Source organism: Syzygium oleosum, unplaced genomic scaffold (assembly GCF_021117445.2).
Source record: "Syzygium oleosum isolate NSW1041296 unplaced genomic scaffold, Sole_v2.1 Sole_v2.07, whole genome shotgun sequence".
Classification (NCBI taxonomy): Eukaryota; Viridiplantae; Streptophyta; class Magnoliopsida; order Myrtales; family Myrtaceae; genus Syzygium; species Syzygium oleosum.
This window is the reverse complement of record NW_026607491.1, coordinates 10,531,375-10,551,589: the sequence shown is the minus strand read 5'-3', so window position 1 is coordinate 10,551,589 and position 20,215 is coordinate 10,531,375. Positions and strand designations below refer to the sequence as shown.

At 41.5% G+C, this 20,215-nt stretch overlaps 3 protein-coding genes across 7 annotated transcripts; 1 reads left to right on the top strand and 2 right to left on the bottom strand.

Moving 5' to 3' along the window:
- Positions 1-627: 627 nt before the first annotated feature.
- LOC115672530 (ethylene-responsive transcription factor WRI1) lies at positions 628-5,275 on the top strand. The gene is made up of 7 exons (XM_030594339.2): positions 628-1,129; positions 1,314-1,396; positions 1,638-1,646; positions 1,808-1,896; positions 1,989-2,113; positions 2,274-2,350; positions 4,472-5,275. The coding sequence occupies exons 1-7, from the start codon at positions 900-902 to the stop codon at positions 5,095-5,097; spliced, it is 1,239 nt and encodes a 412-aa protein (XP_030450199.1). The 5' UTR covers positions 628-899; the 3' UTR covers positions 5,098-5,275.
- Positions 5,276-5,841: 566 nt separating this feature from the next.
- On the bottom strand, positions 5,842-11,024 carry LOC115672497 (type I inositol polyphosphate 5-phosphatase 10). Of its 5 annotated transcripts, none has more exons than XM_056312914.1 (11): positions 10,306-11,024; positions 9,708-9,800; positions 9,466-9,541; positions 8,580-8,664; positions 8,363-8,467; positions 7,514-8,048; positions 7,186-7,379; positions 6,944-7,052; positions 6,682-6,830; positions 6,383-6,600; positions 5,842-6,205 (listed from the first exon to the last, which is right to left on the bottom strand). In XM_056312914.1, exons 2-10 carry the CDS (start codon positions 9,732-9,734, stop codon positions 6,399-6,401), a joined length of 1,482 nt encoding a protein of 493 aa, XP_056168889.1. In that variant the 5' UTR covers positions 9,735-9,800; positions 10,306-11,024; the 3' UTR covers positions 5,842-6,205; positions 6,383-6,398. The 5 variants fall into 5 exon arrangements, with proteins under 5 accessions (XP_056168889.1, XP_056168890.1, XP_056168891.1 ...); XM_056312915.1 differs by having other exon boundaries at positions 9,708-10,561; positions 10,688-11,024; XM_056312916.1 differs by having other exon boundaries at positions 9,708-10,561; positions 10,777-10,832.
- A 4,382-nt stretch (positions 11,025-15,406) lies between these two features.
- Positions 15,407-19,974, bottom strand: LOC115672519 (SUN domain-containing protein 1-like). Its single transcript, XM_030594330.2, has 2 exons — positions 18,725-19,974; positions 15,407-15,910 (listed from the first exon to the last, which is right to left on the bottom strand). Exons 1-2 carry the CDS (start codon positions 19,787-19,789, stop codon positions 15,602-15,604), a joined length of 1,374 nt encoding a protein of 457 aa, XP_030450190.1. The 5' UTR covers positions 19,790-19,974; the 3' UTR covers positions 15,407-15,601.
- Positions 19,975-20,215: the final 241 nt, after the last annotated feature.

The following is a 20,215-nucleotide window of genomic DNA, read 5'->3' as shown; positions in this document are numbered from 1 at the left end:
GCATAATTCAAACTACTGAAAGGACTGGATTGCCAAAAACATTTGACTTTGACGATGCAATCGCATTATCATCAGGACTCTCCTGAGTGAGAATGCTTCTCCACATCTGTCTATTTCCACTTTACAATCGACTTATTAGTCTGAACATTCTGGATAGGTTGAGTAAATCGTCTATAGTTCCCCATCTCGAGTGCCCCTTCCTTCTGGCTAGCCTCTCCATCTCCCTCTGTCTCTTTCCCCACTCCACGTGACTCGTTTTCAAGAAGCCATTCACGGACCCAAAGTCGAAAAATCGCAGAGCAAGCGACATGGGCCCGTGAGGAATGAAGCCCAGATTCAACTCAAACTTTCTGCAAAATTCTCCCGTCTTCCTCAGGGAAAAACAGAGAGAGAGATAGAGACCGTCACAAGCTTATAGAAAGGCCAGCAAGGACGGACCCCTCCTCCTATTGGCAGCATGGCTGCAGCTGAAGCCAAGTGTTGGGGGAGAGGGTCTCATTTAAAGATTAATTTATTTAGACCCGCAAGCTCTTCTTTCTTTTTTCCCTTTTTCCAATTCATTTGACCCTCCCACAATCTCTTCTTTAAGAATAGTTGGTTAAACCCCCCTGACCATCATGGGTTGGTATTTTTGTCCTTCTCCCTTCGTTTTCTCCTTCCTTCGGTCCTCCTCTTCTTGCTTTGGTAAACCAACTTCGGATTTAGCCCAAGCGAGCTCACAAAATCTGATTACAGAGAGAAAGAGAGGGAGAAAATGAAGACCCACCCACTTCTTTCATAACTATCCTCTCTCCCTCTCTCTCTCTCTATTTCCATTCTGTCTCCCACGTTGTGCTTCATTTTGCTCGAGGAAAGAGAAACAGAGAGACGAGCGTGAGGGAGATTCTTGAGGGCCCCAGATGAGAAGGTCTCCTCCTTCCTCTTCCTGCTCTTCTTCCCCATCGTCATCGTCCTCTTCATCAGCTTCTTGTGTTGTTGGGTCTGTTAGCCCTCCTGACATATCCGAGAAGCCCAAGAGGAAACGCTCCAGGAAAATTCAGAATCGCAATTCCTCAGCTGATGATCAGTCCCAGAATGCCAACAGCCCCAGCTCCGCTCGGAGAAGCTCCATTTACAGAGGAGTCACCAGGTTCTCCCTCTCCCTCTTGTCTCCCCGTGTCTCTCATGCTCTATGCACACGAGGGAACATGACAAAATGCGTTCTTGAGTTCATAATCTTTGCGGGTTTGCACTTGCATGCGCGAGTACTCGACAGCTGATCGAAAAAAAAAAACACACACACAAAAAACAAAACAAAACAAAACAAAACGCAGGCACAGGTGGACAGGGAGGTTTGAAGCTCACCTCTGGGACAAGAGTTCTTGGAACAACACACAGAACAAGAAAGGACGACAAGGTGTGTAACATGGATTCTCCATAATTTCTCTCTTTTTTTCTAATAATTTATGAACAGAAAAATCTCTGTTTTATTATTGTAATGGGGGCGAAACCAATGAGATCCGCAACATTTGTTTAATGTCCATTGTCATGATCAAGCTCTTCTTACCAGAGATTTGTTTACCAACTGACTCTGTTTTTTTTATTCCTGATGATCCCTGTCATTGCCAACGTTCATGTTCGCTTTTGTCGCTGCATAGTTTATTTGGGTAAGTCTCAAGATCTCAAACCCCAATTTCCAATTATCTTTTCCTCTGGAAACAGAGTCTATTAAGACGTTCCATTACTTTTAAAATCTAGATGTCTAGCAGTAGCTAACCCTGCTTTCTGGTTTTTTCCGTTTCGTGGCGTCGTTGTCCCAAAAATGTAGGCGCTTATGATAGCGAGGAAGCGGCCGCTCGCACCTACGACCTCGCCGCCCTGAAGTACTGGGGGCCCAACACGATCTTGAATTTCCCGGTACTCGAAACGAGAAGAGCCTGACGGCAATCGATTCGTTCTTTTCATTTTTCCCGACGACTTTGTCTGATTTTTTCCTCGAGATTTTCCAGATAGATGCTTACGAGAAAGAGCTCGAGGAAATGCGGAACGCCTCCAAGGAGGAGTACCTGGCGTCCCTGCGGCGGCGCAGCAGCGGCTTTTCCAGGGGCGTTTCAAAGTACCGCGGCGTGGCCAGGTGAAGAGAGAAGAAAAAAAGAAAAAAAACCCGTCTTCGCGGGGGACATTTTTACTTGTCTAGTGAAATTGGCCACTGAAGATGAGCATTTGAGTACAATGCAAGCTCTAATCGAATCGAATTGGATTGGATTGGATTTGATGATGGGTTTTTCTCACAGGCATCATCACAATGGGAGGTGGGAGGCTAGAATTGGGCGAGTTCTTGGCAACAAGTATCTCTACTTGGGTACATACAGTGAGTCCCCCCCCAATTCTCTATTTTATTTTACTATATTTTGTCATAAATTGATGAATTTTACTATATTTATTTACCTGGTCCCAAACTAAAGCTTGCTTTGACTTTTTGTGTTCACCAACTTCACCTTTACAATTCAATGTACTCCTGCAGCCGTCAATTCAGATCACTCTGCCTTTGATAGTTGATTCTCTTTTGGTCTATAGTTAAGATCATTCACGGTCCGTTGAACTTCACATTAGGAAATACATGATGAAGCGGCACCTTCATAATTGTGAAAACGGAACAGATTAATCAATGACAGCAAATAAATTCTCAGACCCTTGAGGAAAACAAAAAATGATGGTAAAAAAAAATTGTCGCTTTTGTCAATTGTCTACCAATTTTTCTGTTTTTGGGGGGGCAAGTCTACCAAATTTGACCTTTCATTTTACTTCCTTTTTATTAGTGAGTGTCATTACCATTTCGTTTTCGTAGTTGGGCAATTGCCCATTCACTTGATGCATCGCTATCCAAAGCATGTTTTCCACATTGGTTTTCTTTTCTCCTTTTTTTCCCGTAAAGTTGGTAAATTTCTTTTGTTGACCCAAATCCCCACTTGGTCAAAATTCTTTTGTTTTCTCATCAAGGTTTCCATCAAGTTTTATGGCCAAGGTTAAAATTCTTTCTAATTCAAATATTAATTCTTTTGCCCCTTTTTGGCACTAATGTTCCAAGATCGACTTTTTAAGGGAACTATATACATATATAAATAATTGTTTGAATATGAATGAACTTCAACTTAATGCATGAAGAATTTTTATGCCTGATTAAGAGAAATCTGCTCAGAAATTCTGAAATGAAATGAAACATAATATCCACGTGGCAGATATGCAAGGGATGGGGGTAATGACAAATGGGTTATATGGACTTCCACATTTTGCTTGAAACCCTACTGAGATTCATCCCCAAAAAAAAAAAAATATATATATATATATTTTAAATTTCGAAATGTTATTTTCTGGTCTGACAGAACACAAGCCGCACTTGGCCTATTGCCAAGCATGCATCACGTGACTTTCCCACTAGGGATGCAACGCGTGCGTGCGTGCGGGTCACTATCATAATATCTTTTTTATTCTAAAAATTAATAATTATAATTTACTTTTGAGATCAACAAATCTCTTCAAAAATCTTTATTTTTCTTTTCCTTTTTTGCATAATGACATGCACAAGAGGTCACGTGAGGGTGACTGTGTGAACTGTTGAGGGGTGCACTTAAATCCAGCTTTAAATCATTGAATTTATGAACATTACCGTACAAATGTATATTTCTGTGTATATAAACTGTGATGTGCCCAAAAACTTTGATGATTTGTATAGATTTCTTGTACTTTCGATGAAAAAGATGAAAATCGCTTTCTGAACAGCGCGTTCATAAGCCACTACTCGTTTCCGAATCGGAGTTTTCATGGATGATGTCGTTTTCCTTAGTACCGAATTCGGAATCCATCTATAGCTATGCATGGCTTGAATTGACGCTTGGGTATTGCAAGAAATTCGTTTTACGCGTGTTTCTTAGAGAAGAGGACCGAAGATAGGCCATTGACCGCGTCGAAAGTCTGTCCGTCCTCAAAATGGCTAAGTTCCGAAATCGGGGCACTCGAATCGCGTGGCGCGAGAGCAACAGTAGTGATGCTCGTGTGATGTGATTCACGAATGATGGTTTCTTTCTGGTATGGTCGGCTCTTCAGTTTGACCTCAATGGGTTTTCCTTTTTTTCCCTTTATTGGCGCATACATACTTCAAGCTTTCAACCCTAAAGATTCTTGATTATAAAGTTGTCAGCAATAGTTAATCTTGCTTACCGGAAATTAGTCAAATGATCAATTGGCATCAAATCCTTTTTTTTAGTGAGGGGTGGTCAACAAAATACAAATCTTGACTGAATGGAATAGGATGTCACGTGATTTCTAAATCCCGTGTTACTTGCTAGTAGAAGCTCAACCACAAGTTAATCAATGTTAGTTCAATCCGTGGAGTCTGCAAAACTACCCAATTGTTTAAATTCAATGTTAATTTTGTCTCTTTGTTTGAGCACAAAAAATTGAATTAATTTGTTGGTTTGTTTGCTTGATGAAGATACACAGGAGGAGGCGGCGGCCGCATATGATATGGCGGCCATCCAATACCGAGGAGCGAATGCGGTGACAAACTTCGACATTAGCAATTACGTCGAATGCCTGAAGAAGAAGGGCGTCCATATCAACCTGCCGCAACCCCAAGCGACACCAGCTGATACTCCTGAATCACAGGAAACACAGTATGTCATTGTTCATGATGACCCGAAGCCGCAAACACCTCTCGAACAAGAAAAGCTAGAGCAAAAGGTCCTCCGATATGCCGATGACCTCGACCTCGGCCCATCTCCCAATTGCATGGACATGGATTCCTCTGGCATAATGGACTCGGCCGACGACCAAGAGCTCGCTCCATGGAGCTTCTGCATGGACGTGATTGGGCTCAACCCGTTGCCGATCCCGGACCTTATGATCGAGAAGGCCGGAGAACTGCCAGATCTGTTCGGCGAGCGGGGTTTCGAGGATAACATCGACTTGATCTTTGGAGGGAATTATGGAGTGGTGGAGGTTGAAGGGAATGTGATGGAGGGTAATGATGGGCAAGGGATGATGTTGTTGTGTGAGAGATCATCATCCTCCCCATCTTCTTCAACAACTTCACTTTCTTGTGACTATAGTAGTGTTTGAAGGTCTTCTCTGTTTTCTCTCTTTTTTTCATACCTTTTCTGGGTGGGAGATATGTTTGGAAGGTAAGAACTGGTAGGGTTTGTTTAACTCTTTTTTGATTTTTCCTTTCTTTTGGTGGAGTTGGAATCTGTTGGGGGACGGTTGATGGGAAAGATTAAATAAAGCAAGCGTTCCCAAATCTCTCTCTGTCTCTCTCTGGCATCTTCTTTTTGAATACATAAAGCCGGTTCCCAGTGATGGTCGGTGTCTTGGATCAAGCATCAATACACACCAAGATCTGTTCTGCACACTAAAGGAGGAGGAAGATTTACAAGTGGGTTGTTGCATAGTTGGACATGATCTTTTTGCATCAGCAAATCTAGGATGTTCTGTTGCAATTTCGGCCTTGATGTTGCATCATAGCTAGACCTGTTCAAGGCATGGGTGAGCTTGATCTAGGTGGGTAGCTCCCACCTTGGAATCAGAGGTGGAATCAGGAACCGTCCACCAAGGACCGGTTTCGAAAAATTGAAATTGTGAACCGCTCATTGGTTTTATGGACCTACTCGAACTTCAAGGTCTCTCGGTTTCATAGGCCCAAGAGTCCAAGACAAAACATGCCGTAGAAGTGACAACAAGCATGAGTCTACAGACAGAATCTATGCAGACATTTGCTATCTTTTCTCGGTTCTACAAACGGATGATGAATCTTAACATTTTAAAGGAAAAAAAAGAAAAACAGATGCCAAACGACAGAGAAAATTTTCAAACCGCGCCAGAAGAAGAGAAAAAGCTTAAAAAAATAATCTGACAAAATCCCCTTCATCCTTTCCCTTCATTGCCTTTATATTTAAAGGAACGAGATTTACACCCTCCATTGAAGAATAAGGCATCATCTAGCAGCATGAGCAGAGCACTACCATTTTGAGCACCATTTCATTTGCAAATGAAAATTTCCATTGCTATCATATGACTGATTCCGTACGTACAGTTGCAAAGAAGCTGCGAAGGGTTTGCTTGCCAAACAAGAAAATATACCATTGTGAGTGCATTTGCTCCTACTCAGTTTGAGAAATTGGCAAAACTTTTATCTTCAACTTTGAAGAGGGATGCGATCAATTCCGAATTCCTGAAATAAATAAAGAAGATAATCAGGTCGTGTACAACAATAACCGCAAAAACATCAAAATATCGATAGGATTTCAGGTCCAATGCCTTATCGTGAAAGGGAGAAAAGGATTCAGATTCAGTTAATAAAGCACACGAAAAATTGGAGTAATAGTGCAAATTTGGTGCGAGAACTCACGTTTTAGTGTCGACACCTATCTACTGATAGGAGGTAGAAGTTCTTCAGCTCCAACCTTCATGTTAGGGCCGAATGGCACTCTCCTTGTTCCAGTCTCAGTAACTACGACATCCACCAAAAATGCCGAGCAAACCGGGCGGTGATCCGAAAACTGGGACTCTCTTCGAAAGTAAGAAATTTGTCGTATCCCATTTCCGTGCCATAGTATTCGGTCGCACCTGCGATCATCAAAAGATTGAGTGTTTGCCGCTTATACCAACCAAAAGAGCGAGGATAAAATGCTTTTAACGAGCACATACCATGCCGGAGTTCTCCTTTTGTCCTTCGATTTCACATTCTCTCCTGCATAGGCGTCTGAGTTGTATGAGAACTTGTAAGTAGGCGCAAAGGAGATCTTTCCCTCCTTCCATCCCTTGAACACTCGGCCTGCCTCCCTTTCAATCTTCAACTGCCACAAGGAAAATTAAGTATATATGAGCTACTAAAACAAGAAGAGAAACTACCGAGGTCCTGTAAGGAAACACACAGTCGAATAAAAATTATGTTTCGCAAAAAGAAAACCTGATCTTTGTCGAACAGTGCATCCCATGCGTTTCGGTCCATGAGCCCTATAGTCTGGGGATAGCTCAAAGAAATTCGGTAATTCAAGTCGCCCAACCAAATGACCCGGCTGAAACCATTTTGTGCAGGGCACGAAAGTATATCAAAACTCAATACATTATAGCTTGGCTAAGGAGAATTTATTAAACAGATCAGCATGAGAAAAACATTGATGAACTCGAACAAGTCTCGGTGGCACTCACTCATGTTCTAATATTTTCGTCGGTATCCTGCTGTTAGGGATTCTGCATCTCTTTGGGAACTGAGTGTTCTTGAGAATTTCTATCACGTCCGAATTTCTCCTGAGCTCATCGCCTTCCTTTTCCCCAGATGCCAGGTGACTGCATATAAAGCAAAAGCTCGTCTGATGGAATGACATACTAACTGAAATGCAACCCTGCAACCAAACAAAAGCAAAGAACAAAAAATCAAGATTCAAGATTTTCATCGATGTCCAAGTTGCAGCAATTTTTTTTCATTCAAGTTTAATTATGAATGTGTGCAGGCACAAATTTAGCAAAAAAAGTTCACCTTATTACCGAGACATCCCATGATCCCACGGCTAATGCACGAGATTCTTAAATGGCTTACATGCTGCACGAGCTCTCTCCTGATCCATACCGTGACAAAAATTCCAACCATCTGCTTAATCGCTATGAGACCGTACTTCATCTGATTACCGACAGAAGCAGCTGCAATCTCCGTTATCTCAAAACCGTTTGATCCATCATCTTCCTCCTCTGAAGAGATGTCGTCTTCGTTTATATTTGGCTGTTGACACCGAAAGCAGAGATCTTTACTGTTTTTCCTCTCTAAATCAGATGGACAATTGCAAGCCTTAAGCCGCCTTCTACTCTCCGTCCTAAAAACTTTACTGATCTTCTTAAGGGAAGGCTTCGGGAAGAAAAGTGAACTGGTAATAGCGGGGCTAGCTTTCAGTCCTCTATAAGCAGCATTATGCGGTTTGTTGAGTGACTGGTTTATTAATGTGAGCCACTTCACTGCAGGTTCAGTGTCTTCAATCACAAGCACATTCCCGGCATTCAATGGGACGATTTCCTGAAAACTGGTGTCTGAAGAAACTTACTAAATGAACAAAAGAGCCAAGGCAGCATGCATCTCTGACTTCTTTGAAAATTCCTCATCCAAATGCAAACAACGTTCAAGACACTATAATGATGACTGAGAAAAAACCAGCATCTTCATCATATGAACAGAACTTGAAAAACATCTTTTCCCTTCTAAATTGTCACATGGCAAGAACGCTATTTGGTTGCATCGGTGCATCTCCTAATCAAGTGATTGATGAATAACTAACAGCTGCTAAGGAAGAAGATATGGCTTTCAGTAAAGTTACAAGAAAGAAACGGTAGGCCGTACCCCAAAACATATATGTCTGATGGATCATGGACTTGAAGAATTTCATCTAAATTGAGGCTTCCACGAGGAGATTTGCCTCCAACGTTCCATGTTGCAACATAAACCCTGAAAATGAATTTCGAAACAAAACATGCAAAGGGCAACTCGTTCAGAAAAGCGTGGTCAGGGGAAGAGGTAAAACAAAAGAAAAAAGACAAGAATCATAGTAAATAAGTACCTGAAGGTCTGAACATTTCGATCCAGTGGCATTCGCCCGATGCCCCCGAGACAAGAACTCTCAAGTACCGAACCCTGCTGTTGATCTGGAAAGCGCAAGATGAGAGATAAGTTTAAATACATGAAACATGAGGCACAATATAGTGCTTGAAGCATCTGAAGTCAGGAACAAACTTTATCTGATGGTGATTGGTGGCGAAACAGAGATATCCTAATAACCCTAGCATATCAAAGTCGCCATTTTACTTCCACTAAGAAGACATCCGGGAATTTAGAAACCGAGTATCTCCGATTTTTCGTTTGTTCTCATATCTTAGGAGATATTTTCATGAAGAAGGGCCATTGGAAAGAATGAAGAAAGGGGTAAAAATTCTCGCTTCCATTCCTACTCTAGCTTAAAATATCGAAAATAGAACATATTCTTCCTTCTAGACCAATTGCATGAGATTCTCTACCCCTTTCTTGGACCTCTCTTCGTGTCCTTCCTTGTTCCTAATGGTACTTTCGCGCCACGAAATTGCAGATATGGACCACTGACCAAGTCCAAATATTCTCAAAAAGAGATATTCCAAAGATGATAAATTCCGTTCATATTGAAGAAAGAAATCCAATTATCTGGTGCCCCCCGTGCCTTATTTGTAACCTTTCTCTTCTATTTCGACCAGTAATAGTTTCTGGGCCCTCAAATTTCACTGTTGCTCACATCGAGAATATAGTTGGCTTCTAGAAAATTAGGCCTGAAGATTGCTGTACAGCCAGAATGAATCTATAGCAATTACATCCAATGAAAGAATCGAAGATCGCAAGCATTTACGACTGCAAACTGCAGATAGAAAACAAAGGCGCATTCGGCTCTCGCATTCGAATAGTTTCTGAAGAAAACTCACCAGGGCAGTCGCCTAAATTCATCTTCAACTTCGTTCCGATCCAATTCTTCATCCCCATAACTTTCTTAGAGAATGACTGAAATCAAAGCACACGGTTAATTCTTCAGAATTCCGACAAACAATTGGTCTCTTCATATATATGTAACCCCATAGAATCATAATCTACGGGCAAAAACAATCACAAACAGAACTATGACAATATAATAAGAATAGAAGAACGAAAGGTGGGGAAAAAATTTAACCTTCTTCTTGATCCTCTCTTGATTCATCAATGTCACAACCGGAACTGCACTTTCTCACCAATGGAACAGTGACGATGTCGAGCAGGCAATGACCTTCGAAAAATGAATTCGCGTTCCGTCGGAATAGCACAATCATGAACCGGAAATTGCAACCATCAATGAATTGGAGAAACTGAAAGATCTCATGTGGATTGGATAACGTTTACATACGAGGGCGAAAAAGGCATATGAGCAAGGTGATGAATGATATTAATGAGCAAGAGAAAAGAAATCGCCAATCTCACATCCCAAGCACCACCCCCTCCAACAAAAAAAAAGCATTTTTCAAAAAAATTCCATCTTACTTTTCACGGCGAAAATCCTAACACTCCCAACTGCATATAGTCGAAACACAAATTCACCCACAAAAACCAGAAGAAGAAGAAGAAAGAAGAGAGAGAGAGAGAGAGATTGCACAAATGCCCAGCAAGCAGACGTGCCATACAATAAACAATTGTGACTTGTTCATCATGATGATTTTTATTTAAGGCAAAAAAGAAGACGGAGAAAGAGTCATAATGTAGGAGTTTAGCAGAGAAAAAGACGAGCATCACAGAACCATCTTGAACATGCGAGTATCGCCATCACGCCGGGCAGGGTGGCAACCCCATATAAGAACTCTCGACGTCCCAAGCCGTGTGTTCTCCCAAGGAATAAAAAAAGTCAACTTTCCCCGAGCAAATACTCTCAGAAACGTATCAAGAAGATAAACAATAACCAGGGATATTTCCGGTTCTCAATTTCTTGGGGAACCCAGTTCGAATTCAGGCTTGAAGGGGACAATGAAGAAGAACAAGGAACCTGGGTATTCGGTCCTGTACACAAAATCAAGGACTCTGTTCAAAGACACATAGGCAAAAGTTGACGTTTCGAGAAGGAGCAAGCGGATAGAGAGAGAGTGAGACAGAGAGAGAGAGAGAGAGAGAAGGGAATGGATTTACGTGCGAAAGGGTGCGAAGAATTAGAATTTGGATTTATAATTTGGTTCGATCGAGAAAGAGAGGAGACGGTCAAAAGGGTGGGAATGAACTTTCTTAACGTCGACGGCTATGGAAAGAAGGAGAACGCTCTGTTGGTCAGTCAGCCAGTTCCCCATTTCCCAAGTGAAAAGAATCGAAACATACCGCCTCACCCACATCTTAAAAGGAGAGTCCAACGCAATCGCTTGCGCTGTTCGAAACGCTCGTTGGTGGGCAACATGGTCTACTGATCAGGTGAACCGATACCATTTCAACCATCGGCGGGTCCCGTTGTGAGGCCCGCACAATGGACGGTCGAGATGGACTTGATTTACAGACCATACAATCGGGTCTCGGCCTTTTTTCTTATACGAATATCATATGGATTGTGCCTTTGGGAGGGAGGAGTTGGAAAGCTGTTTTGGAAGAGGGGAGAAGAAGGAGAAGGGGAAGGACTCAAGGAGAAAGTGGTCCACACGTGTGGCCTGCAAAAGAAGAACAAAGGCATCCAAGAAACATGCAAGTCCTTGTCAACTTGTGGATTTTCTTTCTTTTCTTTTTTGAAGCTTTCCCTTCAGCCTCGGTGTGACTCACTTGGCTCCCTCAAAGCGATGCATTTTTGCCGGCAAGGGTGGGTCGCTCTTTCCCTTCTTTATTAGGGGTCTCTCTTGATCGTGGTCCATACCCTACTCCTCCTTACCCATTTCTTGATACCCTTTGCTGTGTTTTTGTGTTCTTTTCAATTGAGATCGTTTTCAAAAAATTCCTGTTCCTTTTTGTGGGCAATGAGGAGCATGTACACCGTTTGAAAGCGGGTTTGACTCCTTTATGACCATTTCGAAATGCTCGGAAGGTTTCTATTGCTTTATGTGTCTGTAATGATTCGAATGAGAATTCTCGATGCATTTAAGAACGAGCCGAATGTATAAAGAATCGGTACGCATTATAGACACTGAAATCATAATTCGGGGGGTCTCTGTATTTTTCTTTCTCTTTTTGGGAAAAAATAGGATTTACATATTGAGTGGTGAAGCTAATCAATTATTACGCGTAATCGAGTTGGAATATGAATCGATGATAATAATGGAACGTAGAAAAACACAACGTATATATCACGTCGCTCTCTTTGGAATGGCCATGTGTAGGGACATGGGAAGGTTCCTTCTTTGGTAGCCTTCGAAATCGAAATTCGTGGGATTTACGAAATAATAATTGAGAATCACCTTTGTCTTTTATGCAAGTCAAAAACCACATCTTGGGTTCTTGAGAAATAGACAAAAATGCTCATTTTAAAAGTTTCTTCACCTCGCCACAATGTTTCAACTACTCAAGTCTTGATTTTTCTCTTAGAAAATCCGTCATCCTTACAATGTACTTGAGCGGTTAACAATGTCCAATCACAAGAAAGTAGACAATCTCGGGCATCATTGTACTTGACAGCCACAGTCAAGAAAAGGATAAAACTAGAGATGAAATCATATTTGAAAAACATGCATTAGGTTTGTGAATAATTTTACCATAATGCAAACCCCCCATCATCCTATTTCCTTCAAAGAACATCCTCGTTTTAGCTCAAAAGACCGTTTATGTAAAATAACGAGTATCCTAAAAGTTGCCTGTTAATAGTCCAAAGATAAAAAAGAAAAAATAAAGCGATTTTTTATGCACATTAAAAAAATTAAATATTAAATAGATTTTCTCTCGTCGGCGACTTGGCGTGTCATGAAAAAAACAGTGCAACTTTCTAGTATAATTAATGCTTCTTATGAAGCTACTTAGGGGTAGCTTTCAATAAATAAAAAAAGAAACCCTAAATATAATGAATGATGTAATTAGGCAAGAAGAAGTGACCCCATTTTATGACCAAAAAAAAAAAAAAAGTGACCCCATTTGAAGAACGGGTCAGTCCAAACCATCAGACCCAAGCTCTGATCTCTAGGGAAACGGTCAACCAAGCAATCGAAGATAATGAACTCCAATGTTTAGAGTAATCTAAGCTGCTAAGGCTAAGCAGAAAGAGGCAAAACCTGTTGGGAATGAGTGGCAAAGTTTGATGGTCCCAGAAGCTTTAAATTTGTGGGCAAATTGTTAATTTGGTGTTTCAAAGAAAAAGCAAGATGATCCTGATATAGAGGAAGACCAGGAATATTTTTTTCTCTCTCTATTGTTTCTTAAATTTGTGTGAAAAGTGGCGAGAGGAATCTTGTTTTAGAGACAGCATGTTTGCTGTGTTCTGCTTTGTGCTTCAAATTCAAAGCAACCCTTAAATTTATAAATGCGAGTACCGTGTAAAGGAATTGCCTTCGAGAAGGGAAAAAAACTCAAGTTTATTCTACGCTTGCCGAGGAGATGGTCCATCTCATGTCTTTTCACTGGCTTGATTTGTTATCATACGCAAATGTGAGCTCTAAGGTGCCTTCGTCATCTCGAATTCGGATTGAAATAAGATGGGATAAGGCAGGATTAAAAATTCTCCAAGTATTTTCCGAATCGTAGAAAATTCCATCATATGTTTTGGTGCAACATAAGATAGGATTAAAAATTGTTGAAAATCCCTAGTCGTGACCAAGTACTTTGACAAAGAGACACACACTTTGATCCACGGCGAGAGAGAAACGAGTGGCTGAGGAGTTTGTGCATTTTCGATCACCTTAGAGACAGCATGTTTGCTGTGTTCTGCTTTGTGCTTCAAATTCAAAGCAACCCTTAAATTTATAAATGCGAGTATCGTGTAAAGGAATTGCCTTCGAGAAGGGAAAAAAACTCAAGTTTATTCTACGCTTGCCGAGGAGATGGTCCATCTCATGTCTTTTCACTGGCTTGATTTGTTATCATACGCAAATGTGAGCTCTAAGGTGCCTTCGTCGTCTCGAATTCGAATTGAAATAAGATAGGATAAGGCAGGATTAAAAATTCTCCAAGTATCTTCCGAATCGTAGAAAATTCCATCATATGTTTTGGTGCGATATAAGATAGGATTAAAAATTGTTGAAAATCCCCAGTCGTGACCAAGTACTTTGACAAAGAGACACACACTTTGATCCACGGCGAGAGAGAAACGAGTGGCCGAGGAGTATGTGCATTTCCGATCGCCCCTTCACACTCATTTTGTTGCTGGGTTTTGATCCCTTCATAAGATAGGATTCGGATGACGATAATTAAATCCCATTTTTTATCAGTTCTTAGAGGAACCTCTTAAATTCAAAAGAATAAAAGGCTAGATCTGCTTTTTAGTGTATAGGTTACGAGGGAGGAACTTATTCCTTCAGGATAGTTCTCATAACAGCTGGACTATTCTTCTAAGTACATGGTGGGTTCATAAAGAATAGCTTGTGAGATGTGTAATTTAAGACTCTCATTCTGCTTCATATAACGTGCAAGTCATGCATTTGTCGTAGTCGAGAAGATACATCAGCATTGCCCACTCACTCATGGTCATGGTTGTCCTGAATAGTCTTCTATAATAGAGTCTGAATTCCAGAACAACAACACGAGAGCGTAAATACCGTTTAATTATCAGATTCGATCATCATCGGTATGACGAAACTTGAATTTCACATAGCAACATGAGATTTCCAAAAAAATCGCGGACGAAATGGACTGTCCCCATCATTGCGATAGAGCAAATAACAAAGAGACCAGTCCACAAGGCCACACGGAGAAATCTCTCTCATGCACTAACACGCCAAATTCCAGCGAAGAGCGTTCATGTATTATTGAGGTCATTCAGCCAAAACATTCAGCCAAAACAGAAGACAGATCAGCAGTGTGCAATTCAGTGCATTGACCAAATGCCAAACCTATTTTTTGTGGTTTGTACAAACATAGCTCATAATTCTCGTCGAATTTAGGTTAGCAAAACTGAGTAAGAACACGTTTTCGCACATGCTAATGTCATCAATTAGTGCCGGTAATATTCAGCGCGTCAAAGATGTTATCCTTGAAGCAAGTCAAAAAAACACATGCCAAGTTTACAAAAAAGGAAAATTAAGCAACTCACACAAACTTGCAACAGATGCAGGATGACTACGACCTCCTTAGGTTAATTATAAACATAAAGTTTTCCTAAGGAAGACGGAAAAAGGAAGAAGCAGCAAGGCGATTGCTACTATGCTCACGATATGACATTAATACTAATTCTCTTGCATTTACTGGCACAAACAAAATTAGTTACGGGACCCAATGGGACCAAATACGTAAACATAGAGACCAGAAATATTGACTGTAGTCTTCAGAAACTAAGAATGTGCATGATCATAAAGTTCCTGCTCTCAACCAAATATCTCTGAAAATTGTGAACTTCTGCTAATATATTCCCTTCCTTATTGTCAGATATATTTGTTCATATTCTATGCTTGATTAGTTTCATGATTTTTTGGGCCAAGAAAAGATTGTTTCACGCTCTTCACTCTTCAGTCATTTTAACAAAGCATGAAAACCTTTTCACCAGATCCCACTTCTAGCCTTATTTAAAATGGAAAAGATAGAAAGAATCTATAATTTATGAGAACTATTTTTGGTTTCAGAAACGAGATGAGTTCTACCAACCATGTTTTGCAACCAGAGTTTCTATTTGCACCATCAGTCTTTCACTTAAAAACGAAACAAACGCAACTTTTGACATCACGCGTCCCCTGAATGGACTACCTCTCTATTGAAACAAATCATTGCTACAGCTATAATAGCAAAAGTCTCGCAATGTACAACAAATTTACTAATCTAAATTTAAGGATTGAAAATAGTTACACATAGATTGTCTAAACACGAGGGATCACAGCTCTAGAAAGAGAAAAGCAGTCCGGTGGCATGAAGCAGAACCCTTCAGAGCAAAAAACTGGATCTAACCAAGTGATACATAACAAGGATTAAAGAGGGGAAAACAAGAGCCAAAACATGTCAAGACTGCACGGCTAACAGTGCTTCAGATTCAGGCTCGTGACCATGCACTCTCAGGCGATAAATGCAAGTATGAGTGGGGCTTCCATGGTTTGACGTGAAGTCTAACCTGACTGTATCAATGAGACCAGAAGCTGTTGAATCCATGACATTAAATGTTTGAGCATTGCTCTTCTCAAGATCATACATGAACTCTGCCAAGAGAAACATCTTCTCAGTGTCAACTGCTGCTGAATCGGCATGTCCTTGATGAAGCCATCCAGAGACCCTACAGTCCTTAGGAGCACTTGACCTGTCGTAGGCTACGCTCTGTTCATAAATCATTGTCAATCACCAATTTTTCAGTACAAGAGCCAACCAGACAAAAAAAAAAGATAATCAATTCGATTATCTGATGATTATCCACTAAAAAGAGGTGAACAAGGGGATGAAAAAGGTGGCAAACAAGCACCAGTTATATCTTATAACTGGTGCTTGTTTGCCACCTTTTTCATCCCTTCAGCAGACGATTTGACAAGCCTAACATAGTCATCAAATCAAATGCATCCACATAACAAATTTGACCGACACACAGCTGGTAGAAGTGAATAACAAATCATCAGTAGATGGAGCAAAAGCTAATTCAGTAATGAGACAAAGTCATCAGACAAAATGCGTCGAATAAGAAATTTCACCAACTAGCTAATCAATTGCAAGCCCCTATTAAAGCAAAGTCTCTTGCTTGAAGTATAAAATGTATGATCTATTTCACTCATTACTCTGATCCGTCATTTAGAACTTTCAAACCTTTTGATATAGGTTTTGCTGATTTGTGCGAGGTTTCACACGGCCCATAATACTCTCAATCACGAAAGGAGCTCTTCAAAATTACTTTCAGATTGTAGGTTAGTAATGCTTTTAATATACAAGAATCTTGCTATCTAGGATGCAACACTCATAAGCTCGCCCCGCAGGACAATATTTGCATAGCTCTCCTGTAGTGTTAGTTCATGGTTTAGGATACTTCCATTACCCTTGCCGAACCGCCAAAATCAGTTTTCGCTCTCTATTTTGCCAATTAGTGCAATACAAGAGTCAATTCTGCTTCTTTTGCTCTGACTACTAAAATGTTTCACTTCACAAATTCTCTTTGCTGGCCATAGACATAGCAAGAAATCAAAAGATTGACCTACAATAAACTTAACCCAATCTGACATATGCATATACCCACTAATTATACCAAAACTGTTAGGCCACCATTAATGCCATCCACCTCCACCACATTGAGCCACAACCACTCCCACCACCATTGCTAGTGTCCAACCAACCCTACCACGACTGCACCAAACATGTTGGCAGTGATTACTAAATCCGACATCTCCTATACCACCCAACAAAACAAGTTCCTAGATTCCTTTTCCAGAAAGAACCTTTGCTTGGCCCGACCATTGGAGAATATTTCACGGCTAGGGAATTATAAAGGAAATGTGTTTCGTTGAAGGTCAAACACAAAGTTTATGTCAAAAAATCCGGATACATAGCATTCATAATGTCCTATTCTAAGAGATTCTATCGTTCCATGTAGCGGATTTTCACATAAAAAGCATCCAGTACCGCCAAGTTTACCCCCCTCTTGAGATAGGGTAAAGACCAAAATTAAAACCCTCGCTCCGCGTACCACTCTCTCATTCCTTTCAAAAATCATCCAACTAAATGATAACAAAGCTAGATTATTCAAGCAATGACCTCAATTATACCGCTTTGTAAAAGCCTTCCTGTGACTCACGCTTAAAGATATGCCATCGAGAAGCCAAAACCATCACTTCCAAGTAATATCGTAAAATTATAGTCCAACCATCACTTCCCCAAATTCTAGGCCACTGGGCTTTACAAAAGCTTCACTTGTTTCAAGGCAAATCAACACGGGCAGGATTTTCCGCACTAACCTCCTATAAAGATTGAGAGGCTTCATAAATTGCATCAATCAGAAAGGATGACAAAATTCTCTTTGTATGTGTAGAAATAAAGCATAACCAAGCCCATACAACTGAGTCCCAAGCTTTTGTTTAGTTCATTTTAATTAGGTCTTTAAATTTCCACTTTTATTTAATGCGGTTTTGAACCTTGACTCCTACAAGGAATTTCCTAGATTAGAAGCAAACCAAAAAAACACTGTCTTCTAGGTATGCCTAAAATTGGTTTTTCAACAAATACGCTCTGCATATAATAAACATAGACATTGGTTTGGTACAAAAACAGAGTGTGACAGAATTATCTAAGAGCAAATTAAAATTTTCAAAAAAAAAGTGTGAAAACATTCTCAAGTACAGACATGAATGGACAGCAGGCACACTCTGCAGTGGACTGCTGAGACCTAAGATCAACATTGGTTAGGAATGGGAACTTAGAACTCCTTTTGTAAGCTGATCCATAGAGGTATCTCAAGAATGGTATAAAAAGCCATATGGTGTCACCTCGCATAGGGGCCAGTGATGTCTGATGGTAAGGAGGTTTTAAATAGTGAGAAATGACAATTTATAAAATGGGCCTATAGCATCCAAAACTTCCCATCACTAGACTTATGAGCATGAAGATGGAAAAATATAGTGCAAAGTTCTTCAAATACATAGGCACATATATTCTCCTGCTCCTATGTTACCACCTCTCTTTGGTGTGCATCAAAGTGAGGGCAAACATTTGGCCCGATATCAGTAGCAATGAACAAAACACGTTTGGCAAGATAACATAATGCTCTATCTTCTATCTGATTCTTCTTCTTTTTCTTGTTCTAAGAGGTAACAATCAAGATATTCTCCCATGTCAATGTCCCCAGTTTAACTGTACAATCTAGTCACAAGTCTGAAGTTCATCGATCTCAACCTCAACTAAAAAAGAATGAAGTAAACTCTAAGGAAGCACTTTAACCAGTTACTTCGGACAGGGGAAACAAACCACGATTCTGTTACCTTTTGTCAATAAGTCCTCATGTTTATATTCATATATAAAAGCCCCACCAGCAAATCTTAAGCACTCACGTCAAATCCCAAGCATAATAGGCAAGAGACCAAGACAAAACAGCAAAAAAGGAAATCGAACGCTGATTCTGCAGCCAGAATTACAATGTGTTATGAAAGAAAGCATCACCTTTGCCACATGTTCCAAGGTAACAGCTTCAGGAACAATTTTTGTCCTAAGCCTAACTTGCACATAGCCACTGCTTCCTTTCAAAGGAAAACACTGGCCAGGCTCGCCAAAACTGGGTTTCAACATTTTATCCGCATCACTATGAAAATCATGGCGATTGCTTATAGTAGACCAAATACTTCGTTTCCCGACAAGATAAGGCTCTGAGTGTTTGACCACCATTCCTCCACCAAAGGAGAGCGCATAATCTACCCTGCCAAGCCCATCTGCAGCATGCTTCTCTATCTCCTTCAAAACCACATCTCTTGCATAAGCCTTTACAGCATCTAAACTGACATCACTCTGATCACCTACAACACCCTTTCCCTTCATAAATTCTTCGACGAACTTCTCAAACTCTTGCTTCGATAACCAATTTCCTTCCTTTAACTCACTCAAAGACTTCTCCATAACTTCAGTCTTGGCTTCCAGTTTCTTCAGATCAGTTCTCATCATCAAACTCCTATCCTCAATCCGCTTGCTCAATTCCTTCCTCAGCCCACCAATCTCATTCTCCAGTTTCTTATCAACCACATCCACCTGCACCTGAATCATCTTCGAAGTCTTCTTCAACAGCCCCTCCACTTCCGCGATCCGCCCCTCGAAATCCGTAAACTCCACGGCGCTCTCCGGCGAACTCATCGAGAGCCTCCTGACCAACTGGACCAGACCAAGCAGGACGACCAGGAGCACGAAATTCTTCCCGAAAACGCTCACCACCGTGAGCCACCGCGGCTTCTCGGCCCTCGGGGCCACCTTGCGGGCGCGGCGCGGGGAGATCGTGGAGTTCCCCAGCGCCTTCTTCACCGCGGCCAGGTCCTTGGCCTCCCCCCCGCCCCCCCGGATCGAGTGGTGGCTCAGATCCTTGCTGTTGCCGGAGACGTTGGCCCTGTCGTCGGCGTTGGCCCCGTTCTCGGCGGGGAAGAGCTCGATGTTGGGGTGGTTGGACTTCTTGTCGGCGAGCAGCACCGGCCGCCGGCGCGCCGACGCCGGGTTCGCGGTGATCGACACCGTGGATGCGGACATTCTCGGCGGCGGCGGCGGCAAGGAGGGGGGCTCGCTGGTCACCGGAGGAAGGAAACCCTAATCTGGTCGGTGAGGGATCGGCGGGACGGACATAAACGTTGATCTGCAGAGAGAGAGAGAGAGAGAGTTGCGCGACGGCGAAGGAGGAGGAGGGATGGGGGCGACGCAACGATTTGAACGGTCGCACGGTTCCGATTTCGATTTTCAAATTACGGTTCGCTTGTCGCTGCAAAAAATAAATAATAAAATAAAAGAAGTCGGTAGTTTTCGTCTTGTGCGCGAGGAAAAAAAAAGTAACGACATTGCTCGTGAAAATCTCTGATTTATTTTTTTCTATGATATTTTTAAAAGAGAGGGTACACGCGAAAAATCGGGGGCTGCAGGTCCTCGCCCCAGATCGGGGGCTACAGGCCCTCGCCGGCGACT

What these genes read in the sequence shown, in the direction of transcription:
- LOC115672519 (XM_030594330.2), bottom strand. Translation starts at nt 19,789, where the DNA reads ATGTCCGCATCCACGGTGTCGATCACCGCGAACCCGGCGTCGGCGCGC. An exon ending in CCTTGGAACATGTGGCAAAG is followed by an intron (nt 15,911 to 18,724) that starts GTGATGCTTTCT and finishes ATTTATGAACAG; the next exon opens with AGCGTAGCCTACGACAGGTC.
- LOC115672530 (XM_030594339.2), top strand. Translation starts at nt 900, where the DNA reads ATGAGAAGGTCTCCTCCTTCCTCTTCCTGCTCTTCTTCCCCATCGTCA. An exon ending in ATTTACAGAGGAGTCACCAG is followed by an intron (nt 1,130 to 1,313) that starts GTTCTCCCTCTC and finishes AACAAAACGCAG; the next exon opens with GCACAGGTGGACAGGGAGGT. An exon ending in ACACGATCTTGAATTTCCCG is followed by an intron (nt 1,897 to 1,988) that starts GTACTCGAAACG and finishes GAGATTTTCCAG; the next exon opens with ATAGATGCTTACGAGAAAGA.
- LOC115672497 (XM_056312913.1), bottom strand. Translation starts at nt 9,734, where the DNA reads ATGAATCAAGAGAGGATCAAGAAGAAG. An exon ending in CGAAATGTTCAGACCTTCAG is followed by an intron (nt 8,468 to 8,579) that starts GTACTTATTTAC and finishes ATTCATTTTCAG; the next exon opens with GGTTTATGTTGCAACATGGA. An exon ending in CACTGTTCGACAAAGATCAG is followed by an intron (nt 6,831 to 6,943) that starts GTTTTCTTTTTG and finishes TCCTTGTGGCAG; the next exon opens with TTGAAGATTGAAAGGGAGGC.